At 33.1% G+C, this 22,411-nt stretch overlaps 2 protein-coding genes across 2 annotated transcripts; one reads left to right on the top strand and one right to left on the bottom strand.

Annotated features, from left to right (window-relative positions):
• The first annotated feature begins 11,588 nt into the window (after nt 1-11,588).
• LOC129966472 (uncharacterized) lies at nt 11,589-13,268 on the top strand. Its single transcript, XM_056080897.1, has one exon. It carries the CDS (start codon nt 11,589-11,591, stop codon nt 13,266-13,268), a length of 1,680 nt encoding a protein of 559 aa, XP_055936872.1.
• A 6,199-nt stretch (nt 13,269-19,467) lies between these two features.
• On the bottom strand, nt 19,468-21,833 carry LOC129966471 (uncharacterized). The gene is made up of 2 exons (XM_056080896.1): nt 21,171-21,833; nt 19,468-19,554 (listed from the first exon to the last, which is right to left on the bottom strand). Exons 1-2 carry the CDS (start codon nt 21,831-21,833, stop codon nt 19,468-19,470), a joined length of 750 nt encoding a protein of 249 aa, XP_055936871.1.
• Between the last annotated feature and the right edge of the window lie 578 nt (nt 21,834-22,411).

The following is a 22,411-nucleotide window of genomic DNA, read 5'->3' as shown; positions in this document are numbered from 1 at the left end:
TGTCATTGGCCTGGCTACTTTTTTTTTACCGGGAATAGGCTTTGAGACATTTAGTTTCCAGTTAGCAAATTTGATTTCCTTAAATATCCTCCATGTATAGAGGACTGGCGGAGATCTGATTTCTTACTCATGTGGAAGTTGAGGCAGGGTTTTTTTTACGAATTCCTTTCTAAAATAAGTTTCGTACTTCTTTTAAAAGGGACTGAAATTCAGCTGCATTAAATTCTTTAGAAAGCTACGGTGACTTAATGGGAATGTCAGATATTTGAAAATTTTTAACACAAAACATAAACTCTAAATTTTCCATATAGAAGATTTACAGTTTATGTGGGCCTTTTCAAAGTTAAATCTACCGTCCAGTTAATGAAGAATCAAACATCTTCGCAAAGTGATAGAAAAGAAATTTGCAGAGTAGTGTACCATCTCAGACAGCAGTGAGGTTTCAACCAAGTATTTGAAACAGTGCTTCAGTTACTTTTAAACAAAACAAGGTTACGTATCAATAAAAATGCTAAAAAACAAAGTTATAACTATAGTTATTTCAAAAACTGACATTTGGAATTTAATTAAACACCTAAAGCAATTGAAATAAAAACATAAAATTTCTTATATTGTTCTCAAGCCATGACAATAAAAAAATTCAAATGCTAATTAACATTGTTAAATAAAATGCTGAGTAGTTTTCCAATGATGAAAATTAAATTTTCAACGTAAAAAACATTAAAGCAGAAATGAAACAATTGCGTCAGATATTTGAGATCCTCTATCATGTGAATAGTTACGAATTTTGTTACATTTAGTTCCGAATTTCGTCACAGGAAAGTGCGAGCGCTGCTAAAGTTTTGAGTGTCTATATTGATTTTATCTCTTGTTTGTTTCATTTTTTGTTTGTTTGTGAGTATTAGACTATACTGTTATATCTATTACTTCTTTTCACGTAAAATGCTATAAAATATAGCATTAATCATTTCATTATTGGTGGGAACTGAATTTTTATTCGATTGAAAAGATATTGACTCTTATCTGATTAATAAGATTGCATGAGTTTAAGTAAATATTCTAATCCATATACTAAAACATTTTCTGAATGTTGTAATTAGTATAAATCATTTTCAATTACTGATATTTAAACTTATCTTATGGTCATTTTGAGGATTAATGCATTGATAGTATCGAGTAAGAGTGTATTAAGTTATCCATACTTATTACATTTTAATGAAATGTCAGCTCTTATATTAGTATTTTGAATATCCATTATAAAGTTTTTCAGTATTGCTAATGAAGAAAGATAACTGATTCATAAATCAAATAAGGAAGTAATCTAATAGAAAATACAAATAATTATTAAAAAAATAAAAATAAAGAGATAATTAATAAGATTAATTTAATCAGAGACAGTAGGCAGATGATTATGATACAGTGTTAAAATCCTTATGTGAGCATTTTGTAGCATGTTTTTTCTACAATTCTGTATCTGGAAAATTAAATAATTATATCAAAATCATTGCAATTAAATAATGTAATGAATTGTACCATGATTTTCATATTATCAGTAACATTTCTTTTAGGTGTTGATTTGTTTATTCATTTAAAGAATTAATGTTTTTCTGATTGATGATGGACTTTTTCTGTAAAATTCAGTTAGGCATGAATATTAATAATAGTATTATGAGTTCGATATTTTTTTCTTCTTTGTCTCTAAGATTTGTATTTTGTAGACGTATTAATAATCCATATTAGATTCTTGGGAAATATTACCTCTAATATAGTTTAATAATTTCATATTAATGATAAATTTTGTTTAATATATCTTTTTTAAGTAGAATATTATAAATTCAGCTATGCTTGGAGCCATTTACAAGTTCCTAGATCTTTTTTCCCTTTTGTTGATCCGTCATGAGAAGGCAAAAATTTCGTTACATATTTGTTTTTCCATTCCTCTGTACTTTTTTTTTTCATCAGCCTCACACATTGACCTTTTAAGAAAATTATTTAAGATGTTTAAAAATGAAATTCAGTAAATTTTCTCAATTGTTTATGATAGTGAATTGATTTCTGAAACAATGGTTGCACATAGGCTAAAATATGCAAATAATTATAGCATCAGGCTGTGTGACTGAATGTTGTCTCATATTCACGAGTGTCATGCTTAACAAAGTTAAATTTGATATTATTGAATATTAATTATTCAGTTATATAATAATATTCTGTAATGAATATATAATATTTACAGATTTTGTTAATTTATTATTTTATTGGGCTATTAATGTATTAGTTAACAATAACTATGAAAAAGTTTAGATGCTGTTTTTTTATTAATTGTTATAAATGTTGATCTATTGTAAATAAGTATAGTCTTTTCCTTTTATGATTAAATTTGCTTCAGACTTCTGAGCCTCCCTGTTTTTTTTGGGGGGGGGGGGGAATTATCATATATTTACTAATTTTCAAGTAATTTTTAAAAACTTAGAATTTGACAATTATTTGCTGTGTATTTCAGCATTTCATATAATTGGTTGCCTTTGCAATATTTGCCATTCAAAAGCAGGCATCTATGGTGTCAAATGATAACACTGATGATAAAATTATAATTAATTTTTACATTGATCTTCAGATAAATATTAGGAATTGAGAATGACAAAGAAATTCTTATAATTTTTCAATTTATTTTATATTTGTTGAAAGACAGTTCTTAGTTAATCACATTAAGAGTACTTTTCCTAAAGAATGTGAGGTATTCTTAAAATCTTATTCTTCAAGATCCTCTTTTGCAAATCATTTAAAACGCTGTAAACCAGAGGTTTGTGATGTTTCTACTCTGCCAAAAAGCAATTGTAATAATTTATTGGAGGCTTGTGTTAGTTCTCAAGCAGAAATTGTAAAAAAAGCCCAAATTATGTTTAGTGCAGGTAGAGACAACTTTAGATAATCAACATTTAACTGATAACTTCAAGATGAGTATGGTCAAGGTTATCCAGATGCACATTTTATCACTAATGATTTAGATTACCATACCTTTATTGCTTTATTTTCAAGTTTATATTGTCGGATTATTGATCTGAATGTAAATACTGTAATGACCGATGATGATGGTTATTCCTTTAAAGCATTTAATTCTGTATTTGGTCCAAATATGAAACATCTACTATTCTAGTGGCACGTTTTTCGTGCTTGCTAAAGGCAGTTAAATTCAAAAGTATGTGATGCCGTCAAATAAAGGGTTCAACGAGTTATTAAAAATAATGAAGGTAAGTGTCTGAAATTAATTTTGAAAATAAAATTTCAGTGTTTTTCGACTGCACATGCGATTTCCACATGGTAATACCAATACTAATAATTATTGCAAATCTTTTCACAGTAAGTTAAAAACAATATATCTTGAGCGTAAGTATACTACTCATTGCCAGTTCACTATAACTGTTAAAGAGAAAAATGATAAGGCTGTAAAGATTCAGAATATAGATGTCATTGAATATGACAATCATTGGGAGGTTAAATCTTAATCTGTAAAAGGAAAGATTAATCTGTAAAAGAAAGATTATTGGGTCATTGCAGCTTTAAATGTTCAAATATTAATTGTGCGGCATTGTGCAGTCATTTGTATCATTGCTCTTGCGAAGACTGCTGCAGCAACTTGCGCAAGCACATACATAAATTGAATGTCTTTCAAACCTAATATGTGTACAACTGATGAAGAAAATAGTTTTAAAATTAATTCTGATATTTAAGTGAAAAATTAAATCCCAACATGTTATTTACCGAGAAGTGCAGATCAAAGGAGGCAGAGTGCAAAAAGTTATGTTCTGAAATATTAGAATTAATAGAAATTCCTCAGATTAAAGAAATCATGTTAAATAATGAGTTAGCTTGAATAATTTAGTAGCTGGTATGCATGGGGTTTTGAATCTTAAAAATAATCTGGCTTCTCTTACACCTAAATTATATGTTGCACCTATCAAAAAATTAATCCTCAGATTAAGTTTTTTAAAACTTCACCTACAAAAAAAAAAGGAACTGCTCGGTCCATGAAAATTGCAATAAGATGCCAAAATTAAATGATGAATCTAATAATCTTTTTGTGCAAGAGGCAGATTTAAAATCCTTTAATGTTAAAAATTCTGAATGTGTTAATCTTGATGTGTTTCATAGATTTAATAAGTTTAATGTCACAAATCCTACTGCTACAATATTAACTATTAATAATATTGATCTTTCATTTTATATGTTAAAGTTTTTAGATCTATATGTTACTGTCAAAGAGAAAAATATCTTAAATCAATATCATCCAATTTCAAAAAAGATTGGCTATACGATTCAGTTATTGGTGCATTTAATTTTGTATTAACTGAAAGATTCACAAATTTCAAAGCTATAGAATCTTTACGCTCTCTTTTGATTTTTAATCAAAAATACATTCTGAAAACATTCTCTTTTGATTTTTAATCAAAAAATTTAATGGGTTCGAGAAATAGCAAATTTTGGTTTTCTTATAATTCCTGTAAATTTAAATTCCCATAGGATTTTAAATATAGCTGATTTGAAAAATAAAATATTTTGACCCATTTTGTTATAAGCCAGATAAGGATACCTCAGCATTAATAAACTGTTGTATTAACCCTTTCTAGGGCCGTGGGAAGTATGCTTCAAACCAAATTTATCAATCTTTGTATGAAATTATGTAGGTTGGCATAAATTCTGACAATTTTTTTTAGAGATGCTTCAGTTCTTTATCTCTCACAAAATGATGTGTCTTGATTTATACCTAATTATTAATTAACCAAACTAATAATTAATAAAATTAATTTTATCTAATTAATTAAATGAATCCTTTTCCTTATTTTAATTTCAAGCCTAAAAATATTTTAACATAATATGACTAGAAAAATAATGGCCCATTAAAGGGTTAAATTACTCGCTCGATTCAAATAGCCACTGGCAGATTGTTTTTCTACTTCATGTAAAAGAAATAGAGGATTTTAATTGTGGTGTCTATATTAGTTACTATGTGTATCAAAAATTAAATAATTTTTCATTGACTGAAAATTACGATATAGTTGCTTTTAGAGCATTAATGTTTGTACAAATTACAGCAGGCTTAAATTTTTTAAATGCTAGTTTTGTTTTGAATACACATTTTCATCATTGTATGCTCATTATATTTCTTTAAGTAATTAAAAGAAATGGGAATTGAACTGTACATCATTATTGTTTTAAACTTTAAATTAATAAAATTCCTAATGGTTGGGTTTAGATGATTGTCTAGACATTTTCTGGCTTTCACTTAAGCTCTTAACTTTTAGGAAAATTCCTTGTTTATTTCAGTTTCAGTAACAATCAAATGTGAATTATCAGTGTTGCATTGATGTGATAATAGAGAACCCAACTTCCTAGTAAGTATATGGAATTTAAATCTGTAATATAAATGAAAAGATTTTGATGTGAATTCTAGATATTGAAGTGTGTGCTTTTTTATGTGCTTGAAGGGTTGAAAAAATGGTTAAGTATTCATGTTGTTGCTTGCATTATTAAAAATCCCATTTTATTTATTTTGTCTTCTAATTAAGGAATAACATTCCCAATGGTTGGGTTTAAGTGATTGTCTAGATATTTTCTGGCTTTCTCTTAAGCTTTTAACTTTTAGGAAAATTCCTTTTAAGTATTTTAGATTCCGCTGAAGTAATCAATTCATGAATGTTCAAGAAGCTTTTTAAATGTGGGAAGCTTTATTTAACGTAAGCTGAAATGTGCTGTAAATTTTTTTGCGTAATAGGAAATGGAAATTCAGTTAGTTTGTTAGATTTATTTGCATCCGAAATAATCCTCTATAAAAAGAATGGAAAAAGTAGTCATTTTTTATTAAAATTGTTACATTTTCTTGTTACTTATAAATTTATCAATTAACAGTGAGCTTAAAAATCGTATTCACTTTCTTCATATTATTTCTGTATCTTTTTTTTTTGTTGTTGTTGTTTTTGGCAATAACCTTTGAATATTACAACAAAAAAATAATTGTTTTCAATTTTCAGTCAGTTTTTAAATAATTTAAACATGTGTTTCAGCAATATGTTTGTATACACACGCACAAGACATATAACATGCAAAAATGCATGATGCTTGTATGAAGAAAAAAAAAATGATTGTTCAATGTTTTGCTATCATGTTAACAAAAGCTGAAATTAATAGGTTATATAAAAACTAAAACTAATAGTCTCACAAAATAAAGTAAATCCAGGGAAATGTAAAGCTTAACACGTATCTATGAAATAAAATATGAAACACGATATTTTTTAGAAGAACAAATTTAAGGAATGGGTTTCTGTAACTTAAAATACCTTTTATTTATTCGATAGTTATAGTCAGCCCAATGCTTTTGGAGTTTTCTTTGACCTATTCATGTGGAGTGTCTCACAAAAGTGATGGGACACTTGTGCTTTACAAAAGGAAACTGTAATAAAATAAATTAAAAAAACATGTACAAATTTTTTGTGCGTGTGTTTTATACTTAAATTTAGTAACAATTGTACTTTATTTAGATGTTCCTGATTTTAGAATGATCAAATTCTGATTATACATTAATATTTAGAGTTCTAAAACATCATCATAAGATCCTATGATTTACAAATTTTTTCAGCAAATAAAAATATTAAAAAGTATTTTTGTCAATAAAAACTAACATTTTCATTTCAAATCATAAAATCTCAGTTTATATATATATCAGTAAATATTTATATTGCAAACATATACAGTGTCTCACTAAAGTGATAGGACACTTGTGCTTTACAAAAGGAAACTGTAATAAAATAAATAAATAAACATATACAAAAATTTTTTGGGTGTGTTTCATATTTAAAGTTAGTAACAATTATTACATAACATACATTTAGTTAAAATATTAATTTAATAAAAATACAATTGTTTAGAACGGAGCAAAAAATAGCTCACATAAGTGATGGGGCACCATTAGATATGCAACAAAAATCGTCTGAAATAAGCAATAAAAATATTTTTGTGGTTTTATTTTTACTCAAAAGCAATTGCCAATAATTTATAAAATCGTCTGCAGTATTTCTCACCAGTTTGTTTTGGAATTTTTGTGTTTTTTTGCTCTGTGCAGCCATGAATGCTAAACGAAAAGAAACTTCGAAAAGAAACTGTTAGAGTTTTGATTCCCTCCGGTGGAGAAAAGGGAAAATTCTGTTCCCCTAACCAGATGTATTCGAGACTCCGACGCGGCGACATGTACACTCTCTCTGTCTCTCTCGTCTTTGTGTTGTGATGTGTTTGTGTGGTAGCTTAGAAATGTCCGTGTCCATATATATGTAGAAATAAAACCTATGAAAGTTTCAACTCCTGCTTCGTTATTAATGGAATTGTCATGCACTGATTGAACATCGTGGTGTACCCTGGACGTGATGTGTTGAAATTTGGAATTTTTTTGGAAAGCACGACAATTTGGAGGAAGCGTAGTGAGGAGCTGAAACCAGAGATGGGCAAATTTATTATTTGTTCTAAGCTTTTTTGAATTATTTAGTTTAAAATAGATATTAATAGATTAAAGGAAAAAAAGAAAGGATTACGTACTATCTTCACGAAACATTTAACTAAAATAAAAAATTCATTAAGCAAAGAAATTTCTAATGAATATACGAGAGAAACAAAACTCAATGAGCTTGTGAGTTTAAAAGCTCAGCTCAAAGAAAAATTGAAGGATTTAATTAGCTTGGATGACAGTATTTAATTAATTATATATTTAAACGAAATGGAAGGAGAAATTGAGTTATGCGAAGATTACAAAGACAAAGCAATCGAATTAGCATCTAAGCTAGAAAGACAAATAGAAAATTTGAGGGATATTCCACAAGTAAGGACAAACAGTCCAGTTTCAAATAATGCGGAAAATGTTATCCCCTTAAGAAATCAAAGTTTTAATTTACCGAAATTAAATATACAAACTTTTCAGGGCGATTGCAGTCAAATTATAGATTTTTGAAATTCCTTTGAAGTCGCAATTCATAAAAATGATTCATTAACAAAAATTGAGAAATTTACTTATTTAAAAACGTATCTCCGTGGAATTGCCTTAAATGCTGTGTCGGGATTTTCATTAACTGAGCAAAATTATGATGCGTCGATACAGTTATTAAAAGAAAGATTTGGCCGAACAGATATAATCATATCCTCTCACATGCATAAACTTTTATTGATTGATCCAGTAAAAATTTGCTCAAATGTAACAGGCTTAAGTAAAATGCAGGATGCAATAGAAACCCAAATTAGATTGTTGTAATCATTAAATGTAGCTACAGGTACTTATAGTAACCTATTGTGCCCTGTAATATTACAAAAGCTACCCGAAGAATTAAATTTAAACTATAATCGTCACCGTAGGGCAGGTGAATTATTTGATATCACTAATTTAGTAGAATTCTTAAGAATAGAAGTAGAGTGCAGGGAAGTTTCTTTATTATTAGCAAACCCTAAAATGTCTAATTTAAAGGAGTATTCATTTAGAAGCGAACCTGATCAAGGTTACAAAAATAGATATTCTTCGCATACGAATGCCTTAACGACACACACTGATTCATTTCACCATAAATCTGAATCTAATCGTAAATTTAATCCAAAAAGAAACTATTATCCTTCTTCCGATGACAGAATAAGTAATCAAAAATGTATCGTTTGCACTGAAAAACACATGAGCCATGATTGCCCACTTAACATTAATGAAAGGAAAAATTGTTAATGACTAAGGGAAAATGCTTTATATGTTTTCAGAATCACATAAGAAAATTCTGCAATAGTAACTATCAATGTAAGCTATGTGGTTCTTTTTCACATAATTCCTTAATTTGCGAAAGACCGCAACCCGATACCGTAACTAAGAATATTTCCCCTCCAGTCGAAGAAGGGACTTTTATGCCCAAAGAAAATAATACCGCTTCTACCATGATATCTTTCAGCACCGAACAAAATAAAAGAAAAAATAGGGTCCATGGATCGGTTTTATTACAAACATTTTCAGCTGTAGTGACCGGAAGAAGGGGCATGTTGGATTGCGGGGCCAATAAATCCTTCATCTTGAGAGGGGTTGTCGAGGCACTGGGATTGAAAACAGTGGGCAGGGAAGTTCTAGCTATTCACACTTTCGGTAGTGAAGCCGCTGAGCGTCGTATTTACGATATAGTTGAGATTACTGTGGAAAATGTCAGTAAAAATATCGTTGCGGACGCCTTTTCTATTACAATTCACTCAAATGATCAAAAGATCCCCAGGTGAGTGATATACTCGCGAAAAAGTGTATTAATCAGTGTTCTTAATTGCAATTAACGACCCTGATTGCATATCACAGCTCTTTATTAACGGACAAACACATTAAAAAACAAACTACACTATTTAAAAGATGTTGCCATACAGCACAAGCTAAATCAAAACAAAACAAATAATTCTTAGGTTACAGGTGGACGGTTTGTATTCAGATATTGAAAATAATATTGCACAATCCTAAATTGAACATATACATAAAAAAATAAATAAATAAATAAACAGAGTGAAATATTTTACAACATGTTACATACTCCCACCTTGCAAAGTGAAGGGTTACAAACTGAACTTTGCAATATAAAACAAATTGAAATTTATAAAACTTAATTCCTCGTGAAATCTGTAAAATTGAAAGGAGTTCACAAATCCAATTTACGAGGAACTTTTATGGTCCTTCCTAATCTGGTTTTGGTATGGTGTATCTCCTCAGAAATATCAGTCCTTTCAACAGGAGAATTGGGAACCTGATTAGCAGGTGAATCAGGAACATGGTCAGTTGATGAATCAGGAACATGGTCAGTAGATGAATCAGGAACATGGTCAGTAGGTAAATCAGGAGTCTTCTCAACAGATAAGCCGCTTTTTCCTGAGGCCTTCAAAACACCAATTTCAGTTTTTGCTGACACTTCCAATGGATAAAGCCTTTGGAAGGGGTGGATCCTCTCACCGTGGGAGGTTCTAATTCTCGCTACTCTAGGGACACCATCTTTGCCAGGATAAACCTCCAAGATAACACCAAGAGGCCAGTCAATGCGTCGAATATTGTCATGCCCAATCAGTACAACATTGCCCACTTCTAAAACATCACTTTTCCTTGTCCCTCTGTGGACCAGAAGAGCAAGATATTCATTTCTAAATCTTTGTCTAAGAACTTCGCGCAACTTCTGCAAATATTTGGTGCGCTTTACCAACGAAGACCGATCTACTTTATCTAAATATGGCGTTTCATAGTTGCTGTTTCCGTGAATAAACATTGATGGGGTCAAAGGTAGCAATTCATTTGGATCATCTTGTATGTATGTCAACGGTCTAGCATTGATTATGGACTCACAGTCACATAAGATGGTTAGGAGCTCTTCATAATTTACAATTGATTAAGGAATGTACAACACCCGACTCGGTGTTTTGAAATACAAGCGGTTGTTTTTGACTCGATTAATTCGGCGAAAATTCATACTCCATCGCAGTTTGTTAGAAACATAGCGTTGGAAAAGGGAATTGAGTTAGCAAATGTTAGTAATTATCAGAGGATTGATGTCTTGATTGGTTCGGATTATATTTCAGAGATTTTAGGCGAAAGGAATATAAGGATTAGTAAAAGATTGATTGCAGCCGATAGTATTTTCGGATATTTGCTACTGGGAAAGGAGATGGGAATTGATTGTAAGGAGATATCTGCTAACCATTTGATCGTCGAGGGTGAGGAATCGAGCTTTGATAGAGTAAAAGATTTGTAGTTATTAAAAATGATTGGGATAAATGCGGATAATCAAGTGTCTCTTTCAGATAAAGAAACTTTAAAATCGTTTCAACAAAATACAACGTATAAAGGCAAAAGATACGAAACTCGTTTGTTATGGAAGGAGGATAATAAGGCATTATGCAGTAATTATGAAATTGCAAAACGTCGTTTATTCGGTTTAAACAAAACATTAGATAAAAACAAAGAATTATTTGTTAAATACGATGGCTTCATTAAGGAACACTTAAGAGAAGGTATTATAGAACTAGTAGATTTGAATTTAGACCAAAATATAAACACAGGTTATTTTCTTCCACATCATGCTGTAGTGCTAGAACGGAAGGATAGTACAAAGGTTAGGATTGTCTTTGAAGCATCATCAAAGGGAAAAGGCGCGTTATCGTTAAACGATTGTTTAGAGAGCGGACCGAACTTAAATACTGATTTACTTGAAATCTTGTTACGGTTTAGGTTACACAAAATTGCATTTAGTGCAGATATTCAGCGCGCTTTTTTAGCAGTAGGGATCACCGAGGAAGATAGGCAATTTCTAAAATTCTTATGGATAAAAGGGGGTGGTCCGAATCTTAGTTTCAGCTCTCCCAATATTGAAACATTCCAATATAAAAGAGTCACCTTTGGAGTGAAATGCAGTCCATTCTTACTTGCCGCAATTATTAAACTGCATTTAGAAAAATTCGAAAGTGAATATGAAGAAGCGTGTAAAATCTTGAGTTATTTGTACGTAGATGACCTAACAGCTGGCACGTCAAGCGTTTCCGAAGCTATAAAATTGAGCGAAGAGATGATTTACGTTCTAAGTCAGGCCAGCATGAATATTCGAAGATGGGCTACGAACTCCCCAATTCTAAATGAAGCTTGGAAACAAGCTAATGTTAACCGTCGTGAAACATCCGAACAATTAGGTGTGCCATTAAAAATTCTTGGACTCATTTGGGACAATATCAACGATAAATTTACCATAGACATTCATCAAATTTCTAAGATGAAGGACAGTAATCTTTCAAAGCGATTGATTCTGAGCATCTGTGGGATGCTGTTTGATCCATTGGGGATGATAACCCCTTTTACTGTCAGAATGAAGTTGTTACTACAGAACACCTGGGAACGGGAGCTGAAATGGAATGAACCACTACCACCGGACATTCAAGAGACATTTCTGTCATGGCTGGATGAGGTAAAAACTATCCCTCAGATTTCTTTGCCTCGTCCTTACTTCCTTGATGCAGAGACTCCAAAGACTGAAATTCACATTTTCACCGATGCAAGCCCAAAGGCTTATGGTTGTGTGGCCTACTTCAGGAAAGTGACCAAAGGGAAGGTGAACTCCAGTTTCATAGTGGCGAAATGCCGCCTAGCTCCATTGAAAAAATTGAGTCTGTCCAGACTCGAACTCATGGGAGCCCTTGTTTCTGCCAGATTAGCAGAATACTTAAAACGAGCATTTCCCTGGATTACATCTGACCACATCTTCTTCTGGTCGGATTCGCAAATCAACCTTCATTGGATAAAAGGAGACCCTCTACGATGGAAGGAGTTTGTGAGAAATCGCGTACGGGAGATCCAAGAGAAAACCAATCGAGACCAGTGGAATTACTGCAGAGGAAAGACGAACCTCGCAGACAAGTTAACCCGACGACTGTCTATCCGAGTATTAGCGCAAGATGATGTTTGGTGGCATGGTCCAGACTGGTTGTTTAACCCAGATCTATGCCTTGACAACACAGTGAACAGCGAATTCAACGAAGATGAAGTAGCAAACGAATTAAAGAAAGACTATGTTCCAGCGAGCAACCTAGTAATGACTGTAACCGGAACTAATTGTGATGATTTTCTCGATGAACTTCTCAAAATCACAAATGACTATGTAAAACTTATTCGTATTATTTCATATATTTTAAGATTTTCAGCTAATTTCAGGTACCCTCAGTCAAGGACTGCAAAGCCCATTACGGCTGATGAAAGGATTCAGGCAGAAAACCAATTAATCCGAATGGTTCAACGTGGTAAGTTTCAGGAGGAAATTAGAGATTTGAAAAGAGGTAAGAATGTTTCAAATAAAAGTAAACTGTCATCCTTAGATGTATTTTTGGACGAAAATGATATTCTAAGAGTGGGAGGCAGGTTAAAGAATTCCAAATTAAATGTTTATTCAAAATATCCTATTGTGTTACCATCGAATCTTATTTTAACTTACAATATTTTAGTACATTATCATAAGAAATATTTACATTTGGGAGCACAGGCTTTGTTGTATCAAGTACGTCATAAATTTTGGCCAATCAATGGTAAACATAATTGTAAAAAGGTGATATTTAATTGCATTACTTGTGTGAAAAACAAACCTGTTTTAACATCCCAATTAATGGGTGATTTACCAGCTGATCGCGTAGCCCCTAATCATGTATTCAACATTACTGGTATTGAGTTTGCTGGCCCATTCTTCTTAAAATTCAAAAATTAAAGAAAAGGTATATTGAACAAAGTTTATCTTGTAATTTTTGTGTGCTTATGTACTGAAGCCGTGCATCTTGGTTTCGTAACAGATCAAACACTGTTTTATTGCAAGTTTAAAGCGTTTCTGTGGAAGGAGAGGTAAATGTGCAAAAATTCTTACTAACAATTCCAAAACATTTGTCGGTGCAAACAAAGAACTTAAAAAGCTGTATAATCTTGTCAACTCTCCTGATCAATGTTTAAGTGAATTTTTAATTTCAGAATCTATTGAATGGAAGTTCATTCCACTTAAATCACCGAATTTTGGAGGTATTTGGGAAGCCGGAATAAAATCCTTTAAATTCCATTTAAAACGCATACTAGGAAATCAAAAACTAACTCTGGAAGAATTTCTAACAATTTTGGTTAAATTTGAAGGCGTCCAAAATTCTAGACCCTTTACTCCGCTATCTCCAGAATTCGACGATTTCGAAACTTTGTCACCTAGTTATTTTTTGATTGGCAGACCAATTAATGGAATTTCCGAACCATTGTTAATTAACTTAAATTAAAATCGATTATCAAAATGGAAAAAAATTACAAAATTTTCTCAAAGTATATGGAAAATATGGAAACGCGATTATCTTTGCAGTTTACAACAACGTTACAAATGGAAATTCAATAAGAATAATGTAAAACTTGAAACACTTGTTCTGATAAAAAATGAAAATTTACCTGGAACAAAATGGTTGTTAGGAAAAATTACTGAAGTTTTCCACGGTAATGACAACCAAATTAGAGTAGTCAATATTAAATCACCAAATGGTAATATCCTAAAAGGAAATGTTCGTGATATAACTATTTTACCCTCTGGAAATGAAGTGTATTAATGTTATTTGTTTTAGTTTATAATATATATATAATGGAATTTAATAATCAGAATTGTATTTGAATTTATATTAATTGTATAATTTGTATTTTTGTGAATTTATTGTTTTATTGTAACTATAATATGCAATTTTATGAAGGTCTTCATCCGGGGCGTGGATGTTAGAGTTTTGATTCCCTCCGGTGGAGAAAAGGGAAAATTCTGTTCCCCTAACCAGATGTATTCGAGACGCCGATGCGGCGACATGTACACACACTCTCTCTCTCTCTCGTGATATGTTTATATGGTAGCTTAGAAATGTCCGTGTCCATATATATGTGAAAATAAAACCTATGAAAGTTTCAACTCCTGCTTCGTCATGCACTGATTGAACACTCCGACCATTTAGAACACAGAAGTTTCAAAACGGAGTATCCACGAGAGGGCAAATCGGCGGGGTTTAATGGTCCGGAACAGGTCTCCAGTCGTCTATATTTGACAGCTTCCGAATCTCATACTCGATTGCGAACAAAAATGCTCCCAGATTCGTCTCGTCTGATCTATTGAAGAGCTGTGGTAGAGTTGGTCCAAATGTGTGTTTTCATATTTACAATATTTAAACTCTCTTTTACAAATTTTAAGAGTCTTGCACTAATGCAACAGGCAGGCAATTTCAGTCTCGGTATAGTAATAGATTTCAATGAAGCTATTCTAGATTTAGCAGCTAGTAATTGTACAGAGATTCCATGGACTGATTAGCATCGGATGAATACAGCTGCTGCATATGAAATGCCACTAGCTTCGCAAAATACGTGAAAGCTAAAGGAAGAAACATTGCTGCTAAACATTTTCCCTGGAATTTTCACAAGATGTAACATTTTAATATCTTTTATCCATTTAAGAAATTTTTCCTTCATATCCGTTGATACTTCCGATTCCCAGCTTTTTTTCGATCGCCAACTTTCTTGTAATAATATTTTGGGTTTCAAAGAGACTGGATAAGTAAAACCAATCGGATCAAAAACTCTACTGGCATAAGATAAAATCACACGTCTTGTAATTGTATCGGGAGGCATTTCCAGTAAAGAAATATCACAAAAAAGTACATCTTCTGATTTTTCCCACAAAAGTTCTAAAACAGGAATTTGTTTGGAATCCTTTAGTGAAATTGCCTCTCCTGTGAATTCCTAATTTCTAAGATCAAATTTGGCTTGTGCCATCAGCTTTGTGGAATCTTCAATAAAGTGTTGCAGTTCCTGCTCTGAATCTACAGATGTCACAAAGTTGTCGACATAAAATGAATTCTTTAACTTCACAGCAGTATCATGGAAAGGAGAAGATTAATACTGGTCAAAATGATGGTTAATGACAGCATTCAACAGAAAGGGGCTGCAATTCAGGTCAAAAACTACTCTGGCATTCAGTCGCATCTCAGTTGTCATTCTTCCACCACAGAAATCAGAAACTTCTATAATACCTTCTTTCTTCCACTCTTCGAAGACAGCCTCATAACACTCGAAACGATTGTCCTTTAACAACCTCATGCTAGTAAAAAACGAGTCTTTTCCCAGCAATGTCTCTATTTGTAGGTAGTTCATCTTGACTGCGTATCGACAGGAAGCTTGATCTCATATCTTAGATCCTTGTCAATTTTTACATTTCTGGAAAAATAATTAAAAGCTTTATTTTCTAAGTCTATTGAATTATCAGTCTCACATGGATCCCTTATACGTAGAGTTTCTAGATTCCACAGGTCTGAAATGTCATGACTTTGAATAAAAAGAGATATTGAGGAGATTTTGTTGAAAACACTTTTTGGTTTTCCCATTACACTCCAACCCAAATGGGTTTCGATAGCAATCACACCAGATGACAAGGGGCATATATTTCCTGTGAAGAGATTTCCAGCATAATCAGCCCCTATCAACAACTCCATAGGCATCGAGCTTTTCCCAACATCAGTGAATTGGATACCCTTATTTTGTAGCTCCTTGACCCATGGTCCCTTTTGTATGCCAGGAATATAACCATAAATAATATCCTGATCCAAAACTTATATCTTACAAGAATAATTTTTCTTCAAATTGCTCACTGACAGTTCATAACAATTAGGTTTCTTCTTTGGACTACCACCGCCAAATACTACGTGCGTTAAATTTCGGCTTCGTTCTGTGGTTATCTTCATTTGATTAATAGCAGATTTCAAAATATAGGATCTTTGCGATCCTGTACCGAATAATGCTCTTACCAATTTTTGCTTCTTCCACCCTTCTCAATTAATGCTAAAAGTGTTTGCAAAAGAATTTCGGTTCACTTTGACTTGATAACACTCTTTTTCCTTCAGTGCTGTTACATTCTGTGGCGTTAGGTTTGGCATTATTGAACGTTTTAGGACACATAATTGTCCAATGTCTTCGCTGGCAAAGCATACACTGAACTTTAGCTTTACATTTTTTAGAAACGTGTCCCACCTTTAAACAGGCAAAGCAGGCCTTATTCTTCTTTAAAATATCTTGTTTTTCTTCCAAAGGCATTTTTTGTGCTTTAAAACCGTCGAGAATTATGGGCATTTCTACAAAATAGACAAGATTTTAAAGATTTTGCTTCATAAACCAAATCATTAGCTGTTGGAACAGGAGTTCCGAATTCTCGATATTTTTTATTCTGCCTCCAAGTTGCTGTGGAATTGAAGCCTAATTTTGCCATCAAAATCCTCTCTTCTCCTTCAACTTCCGTTCGGAGAAATAATAGCAATTGCGACAATTTATCGCCATAAGAATTTGTATCATCTACTTTATTTTTCACTGGATTTCGTAGCCAATCTTTGAATAAATTTTCAGAAATGCAAGATTACACTAGCGGGAAAAACATAGCAGCATATTGTCCAGCAGCCGTCCAATAGACTCCAGTGACTTGATTTTGATTTTGATTTGATTGTTTTTTTATGGCGCAAGGGCCAATACTGGCCAAGCTGTGCCAAACTCGAATTAACTTAAAATACAAAAAAATAAACTCATTTCAGTAAGGGGGTGTAAAGTTAAAATAACAAGGTGAAAATAGAATTTTAGATCTTATGCATGAAATTAATGTCAAGTAAAAATGAAAATACATTAATATGGAAAGGTTCGCCAATTATATCTGTCAAATTTGGATAATCACTGCCGAAATATTTTGCTCTTAGAAAGTGGTATTTAGGGCATTCACATAGTATATGCCGAACTGAAATTATAGCATTTACATTTTGTACAAATTGGAGCTGTTACTGAATGAAGTAAATGTTTGTGAGTAAAATGAGTATGACCTATGCGAAGCCTTGTTAACACAACACTCATTCTACGGCTGAGAGAGTCATTCTTAAACCCAGAAATAAATGGTTGGATGGAATGCAATTTATTATCAAGTTGCGAGTCCCAAGTACTCTGCCATATACGAAGTGAACATTGCTTTAGAATTTGATCTAAGTCTTGAAATGGGACAAAGGTTTCTTCATTTGAATTAGCTGTTTTTGCGGCAACATCAGCTTGGTCGTTCCCGAGGATACCAACGTGTCCGGGAATCCAACAAAATAGAATATTAAAATTACGATCCAGCAATTTAAAATATAGTTTTACTGTACTGAGCACTAAAGGATGGCTTTGTTTGGATGAGTTCAAAATTGCTTCAATTGAACTTTTTGAATCGGTATATATGATCCAGTCTTTCTTTGATAATAGTCTTATCGCTCTTAAAGCAGTGTAGATGGCAAAAATCTCTGAGGTAAAAACAGAACAATGTTTGTTTAGCTTTCTGGAAAGTACAATGTGGTCAAATATTACAGCTGAGCCAACGTGGTCACCGATTTTGGAACCATCTGTAAAAACAGTGCCGTATTTTTCAAACGACTGCCTATGATCACAAAAAATTTGTATGTAAACAGATGGTGCAGTTGTAGATTTTGGTAGCTTATTAAAATCATCGACAGTTAGAATGCTTTTGCATGTCCAAGGAGGAATTTCGTCTTCTTTAGTTAAAATGTCAATGTTCTTTAGGTTAAAACTATCTAAAAGAGGGCGGATTCTAAAACCAAATGATGGAATAAATGAAATCTTTTTCTCGTATAACTGTCCATAAATCGGATTCACGATTCTGTCATATAAAGGGTGTGACGGATTCTGATTTATTTTAAAAAAGTATTTCAGAGAAAATCTCTGGCGTCGTAATTGTAAACCTGGTTTTTTAGTTATTATATATAAGCTTTGAACAGGAGAAGTTCTAAAAGCCCCTGATACAAGTCGGAGCCCCTGATGATGTATTGCGTCAAGCTGCTGCAGAATAGACTTTGCTGCTGAGTTGTAGATCACGCTACCATAGTCTAGTTTTGATAAAATGACACTTTTGTAAATTTTTAATAGAGTTGAAGTATTGCATCCCCACGTTGTATTTGACAAAACCTTGAGAATATTTAAAGACTGAGCGCATTTTTTCTTTAGATGAAGAATATGAGAACGGAATGTTAGTTTAGAATCAAATAAGAGGCCTAAAAATTTAACGACCGGCACAACGGGAATAGCTGTGCCTTTCAACTGAATTGCTGGGTCGGGGTGCAAACCACGAACTCGACAAAAATGAGTGCATTCCGTTTTTTGAGTAGAAAGGACGAAACCATTTTTATCAGACCATTCCGTTATAGATTTGACAGCAGCTTGCAATTGTCGTTCGATAAAGGGCATGTGAGCACTTGAGCAATGGATTTGAAAATCGTCGACAAATAATGACCCATGAACATATGGTGGAAGTTTTTCCATAATTCCATTAATTTTAATAATAAATAAAACAACACTTAAAATACTCCCTTGCGGTACCCCTTCATTTTGAATAAAATCATCAGACAAAACATCATTAATACGAACGTTAAAAATTCTTTTCTGAAGAAATTTTTGAATAAATATTGGCAATTTTCCACGAAAACCCATATTATGTAAATCTTTTAAAATGCCATGCCGCCAAGTACGATCATATGCTTTCTCCATGTCGAAAAAAATAGATACTAGATGTTTTTTTGTAATGAACGCTTCCCTGATGGCCGTTTCCAGGATTAGTATGTTATCTAAAGTACTGCGACCATGTCTGAATCCACTCTGATGTTTAGAGAGCAGTTTCTTCTCTTCTAGAACATGGATTAATCTAGCATTGATCATTCTTTCCAGAGTCTTACAGAGGCAACTGGTAAGGGCTATAGGTCTGTAGCTTGATGGAAGCTCTGGATTTTTACCAGGTTTTAGAATGGGAATAATCGTTGCTCGATTCCAGGACGTTGGGAAAACATGCTCATTCCATATTCTATTGAATAAAATTAGAAGCGAATGTAACGAATTGGAACTCAAATTTTTATCATGTCATGATGAATGCCGTCAGGTCCAGGTGCTGTAGGATGTGAGTTCTGCAATGCTCGCTTAAGTTCATGAAGCTGAAAATCAGCATTATAAGCATATGACGCTAAGGTATTAAAATCGATTTTTTGTTTTTCTTGTTGTTTTTTATAGGTAATAAAACTTTGAGGATACGATTCTTCACTGGCTACATTAGCAAAAGCTGTACCCAATGTATTCGCTATATCTATTGTATCAGTGATGGAATTTCCATTGCTGTGTAAGAATGAAAGTTTCTGATATGATTTATTGTTCCCTAAAATTTTCCTAACTTTTTCCCACATGCGCTTGGAAGACAAATGTCCGTGGATGGAGCTAACATATTTTTGGAAGGAGTTAAACTGACTCTCTCGTCTAATTCTTCTAAAAAAGGATTTAGATTTTTTAAAGGCAATAAAATTTGGGGTGGTAGGATATCTTCTAAATTTATCCCAAGCCTTTCTTTGTGCTTTTTTAGCAGCAGCGCATTTTTCATTCCACCAGTGTTTGTAAAACCTTGGCAAATTTCCAGAGGATTTCGGAATGGCTATTTCAGCAGCTTTTATCAAGCATTTTGTTATTGAATCTACTGCATTATCAATATTTGGCTGTTTTACTATGTCTTCTGTAATTTCGGAATGTGATCTAAAAAGTTGCCAGTTGGCTTTGTCAAAGATAAAACGCTCAGGTCTTCTGGGAAGGCTAACATCAGATTTTGAATATTTTAAAATAATGGGAAAATGGTCACTATTGAATAGATCGTCTGAAACTGAGAAATCCCAATGGGGAACAAGGGAAGGTGAGCAAATGGCAAGATCAATGGTGTGAAAAGTTTTATTTGCCTGATGAAAATAAGTAACATTTGAATCATTTAAAAGACAAAGAGAATGGTCATCAATGAGTTTTTCGATCTGTCGACCTCTTGCATTTGTATCTGTGCTACCCCAAAGCGTATTATGCCCATTAAAATCTCCAAGAATAATAAAGGGAGCTGGTAGCTGTTTGATAAGATCATCAAGATCTTTCTGGTGAATGGTGTCATTAGGTGGAAGGTACACAAAACAGACGGTAATTACAGATTTGATCTGAATTTGTACAGCTACAGCCTGCAGTGGAGAGGTAATATCAATATTCTTGGACGGAAAACAGCTGGGTATGAAAGTGGCGACACCTCCAGAAGCACGAGCATTTTGTAAATAATCTTTTCTATTTATTTTATAATTTTTTATTCTCACGTCAGTCATAGAGTGGAGATGTGTTTCTTGGATCCCTAAGCAAACTGGTTGATATTTATTCAAAATAGATTTGATGTCATCAGAATGGGTGCGGTATCCATTACAGTTCCAAGAGATTAAATAAATAGCCATTATTTGGGTTTTTTTTTTTTTTTTTTTTAAAATTTTGATTTAAAATGTTCGGAAATCATGCAAGTAGAATCAGAATTAACTTTCTCCTCTCCCATGCTACTTATAGAATCGTCTGATGGATGAATTTTCAGTTGTTCTTCTTTTTCCTCAATTTGATGTTTTTTATTTTCTTTTTCAAGATATTTATGAGCTTTTACTTTATTCAAAATCTTTTTTCGCTTAACGTTTTTAGGAGGCTGGGAGGAATTTTCTTCATATGATCTTTTTATCTCAAGAAGTGCGAGCCAATCACTTCTTTTTATTGTTACAGTATCTGGGTTGGTATTTGAAGGTGTTACAGGATTATTAACAGTCGGTTTAGGTATTGGCTGCGAATTTCGTTCAGTTGTTGAGTTTAATGCAGCAGAATACGAGAGACCTGGTTTAGGTGTTCTGTCTGTTACTATTTTTCGAGCTCCTGGAAAAGGTATGTTTTTTGTGATTTTAACTGTTTGAATTTCTTTTTCTTCTTTGTAACGTGGGCATGATCGGAAGTATGCCGGATGGTCACCGCTACAATTGAAACATTTTGGTGTTGTCGAAGTGCAATTGTTACTATTATGATCAGGAAGGGAGCATCGAGCACAAATTTCTTTGTCTCCCCTGCATGCAGTTATGGTGTGTCCAAATTTCTGACATTTGAAACATCGGATGGGATTCGGTATGTATGGTTTAACAGAACAGTTTATATAGGCTATTTTCACAGATTTTGGTAAAACAGGAGTGTTGAATGTTAAGATAAGGTGCTTTGTAGGCTGGATTTGATTGTTTTTTTTAATCGTGATTCTACGAACAGCTATTACATTTTGTTCTTTGAGGCAATTTAGGATGTCTTCCTCAAGGTCTGTCTGGAATTCTCGTTCCGATATAACGCCTCTAGAATGATTTAAAGATCTATGGGCTGCAACAGTGACTTGGGTTTCCCCTATCATTTTTAGCTTTTCAATGTTTACTGATTGCTGTTTATTTTTCACTTCTATAAGAAGGTTACCATTAAATATTTTTTTTATATTACTAACTTCTCCAATGAGACTAGTTATACATTTCTGAATAACAATTGGTGAAACAAATTTCAATGAACTTTTCTCAGCACTTATAACAAAAAATTTAGAAAAAGCATTACAATGGTTAGAAATAGTAGAAGCCATGCGACTTAGAGAAGGTTTCGGGCCCGACGGCACCGCCCACCACGGAGCCCAACAAGGGATGGCAGCCACCGGCTCCAGTCATTCCCAGCCTCGGCGCTTACCATGGTGCTAGCCGGAACCTATACGCTGAGAGTCACCCCCGGGGACAGTGACCACCCTTAACGCCAAGCCCAAGGAGTGACCCCTTCTCTTGATCCCCTTGAGCAGCTCAGTCAAACATCTGGGATACCGGTCGATTGATACATCAGGGACCGAAATGTACCACCCGTCTAAAGGGTCGCCACGCACGGCAAACACGTGGGGTTTTTGGCTGTCCATGAGAAGCAAGAAGCAAACAGAGCGGCGACAGCTTCTCATGGAGA

This window comes from Argiope bruennichi, chromosome 4, assembly GCF_947563725.1.
Source record: "Argiope bruennichi chromosome 4, qqArgBrue1.1, whole genome shotgun sequence".
Lineage (NCBI taxonomy): Eukaryota > Metazoa > Arthropoda > Arachnida > Araneae > Araneidae > Argiope > Argiope bruennichi.
This window is presented reverse-complemented; position numbering and strand designations above follow the sequence as displayed.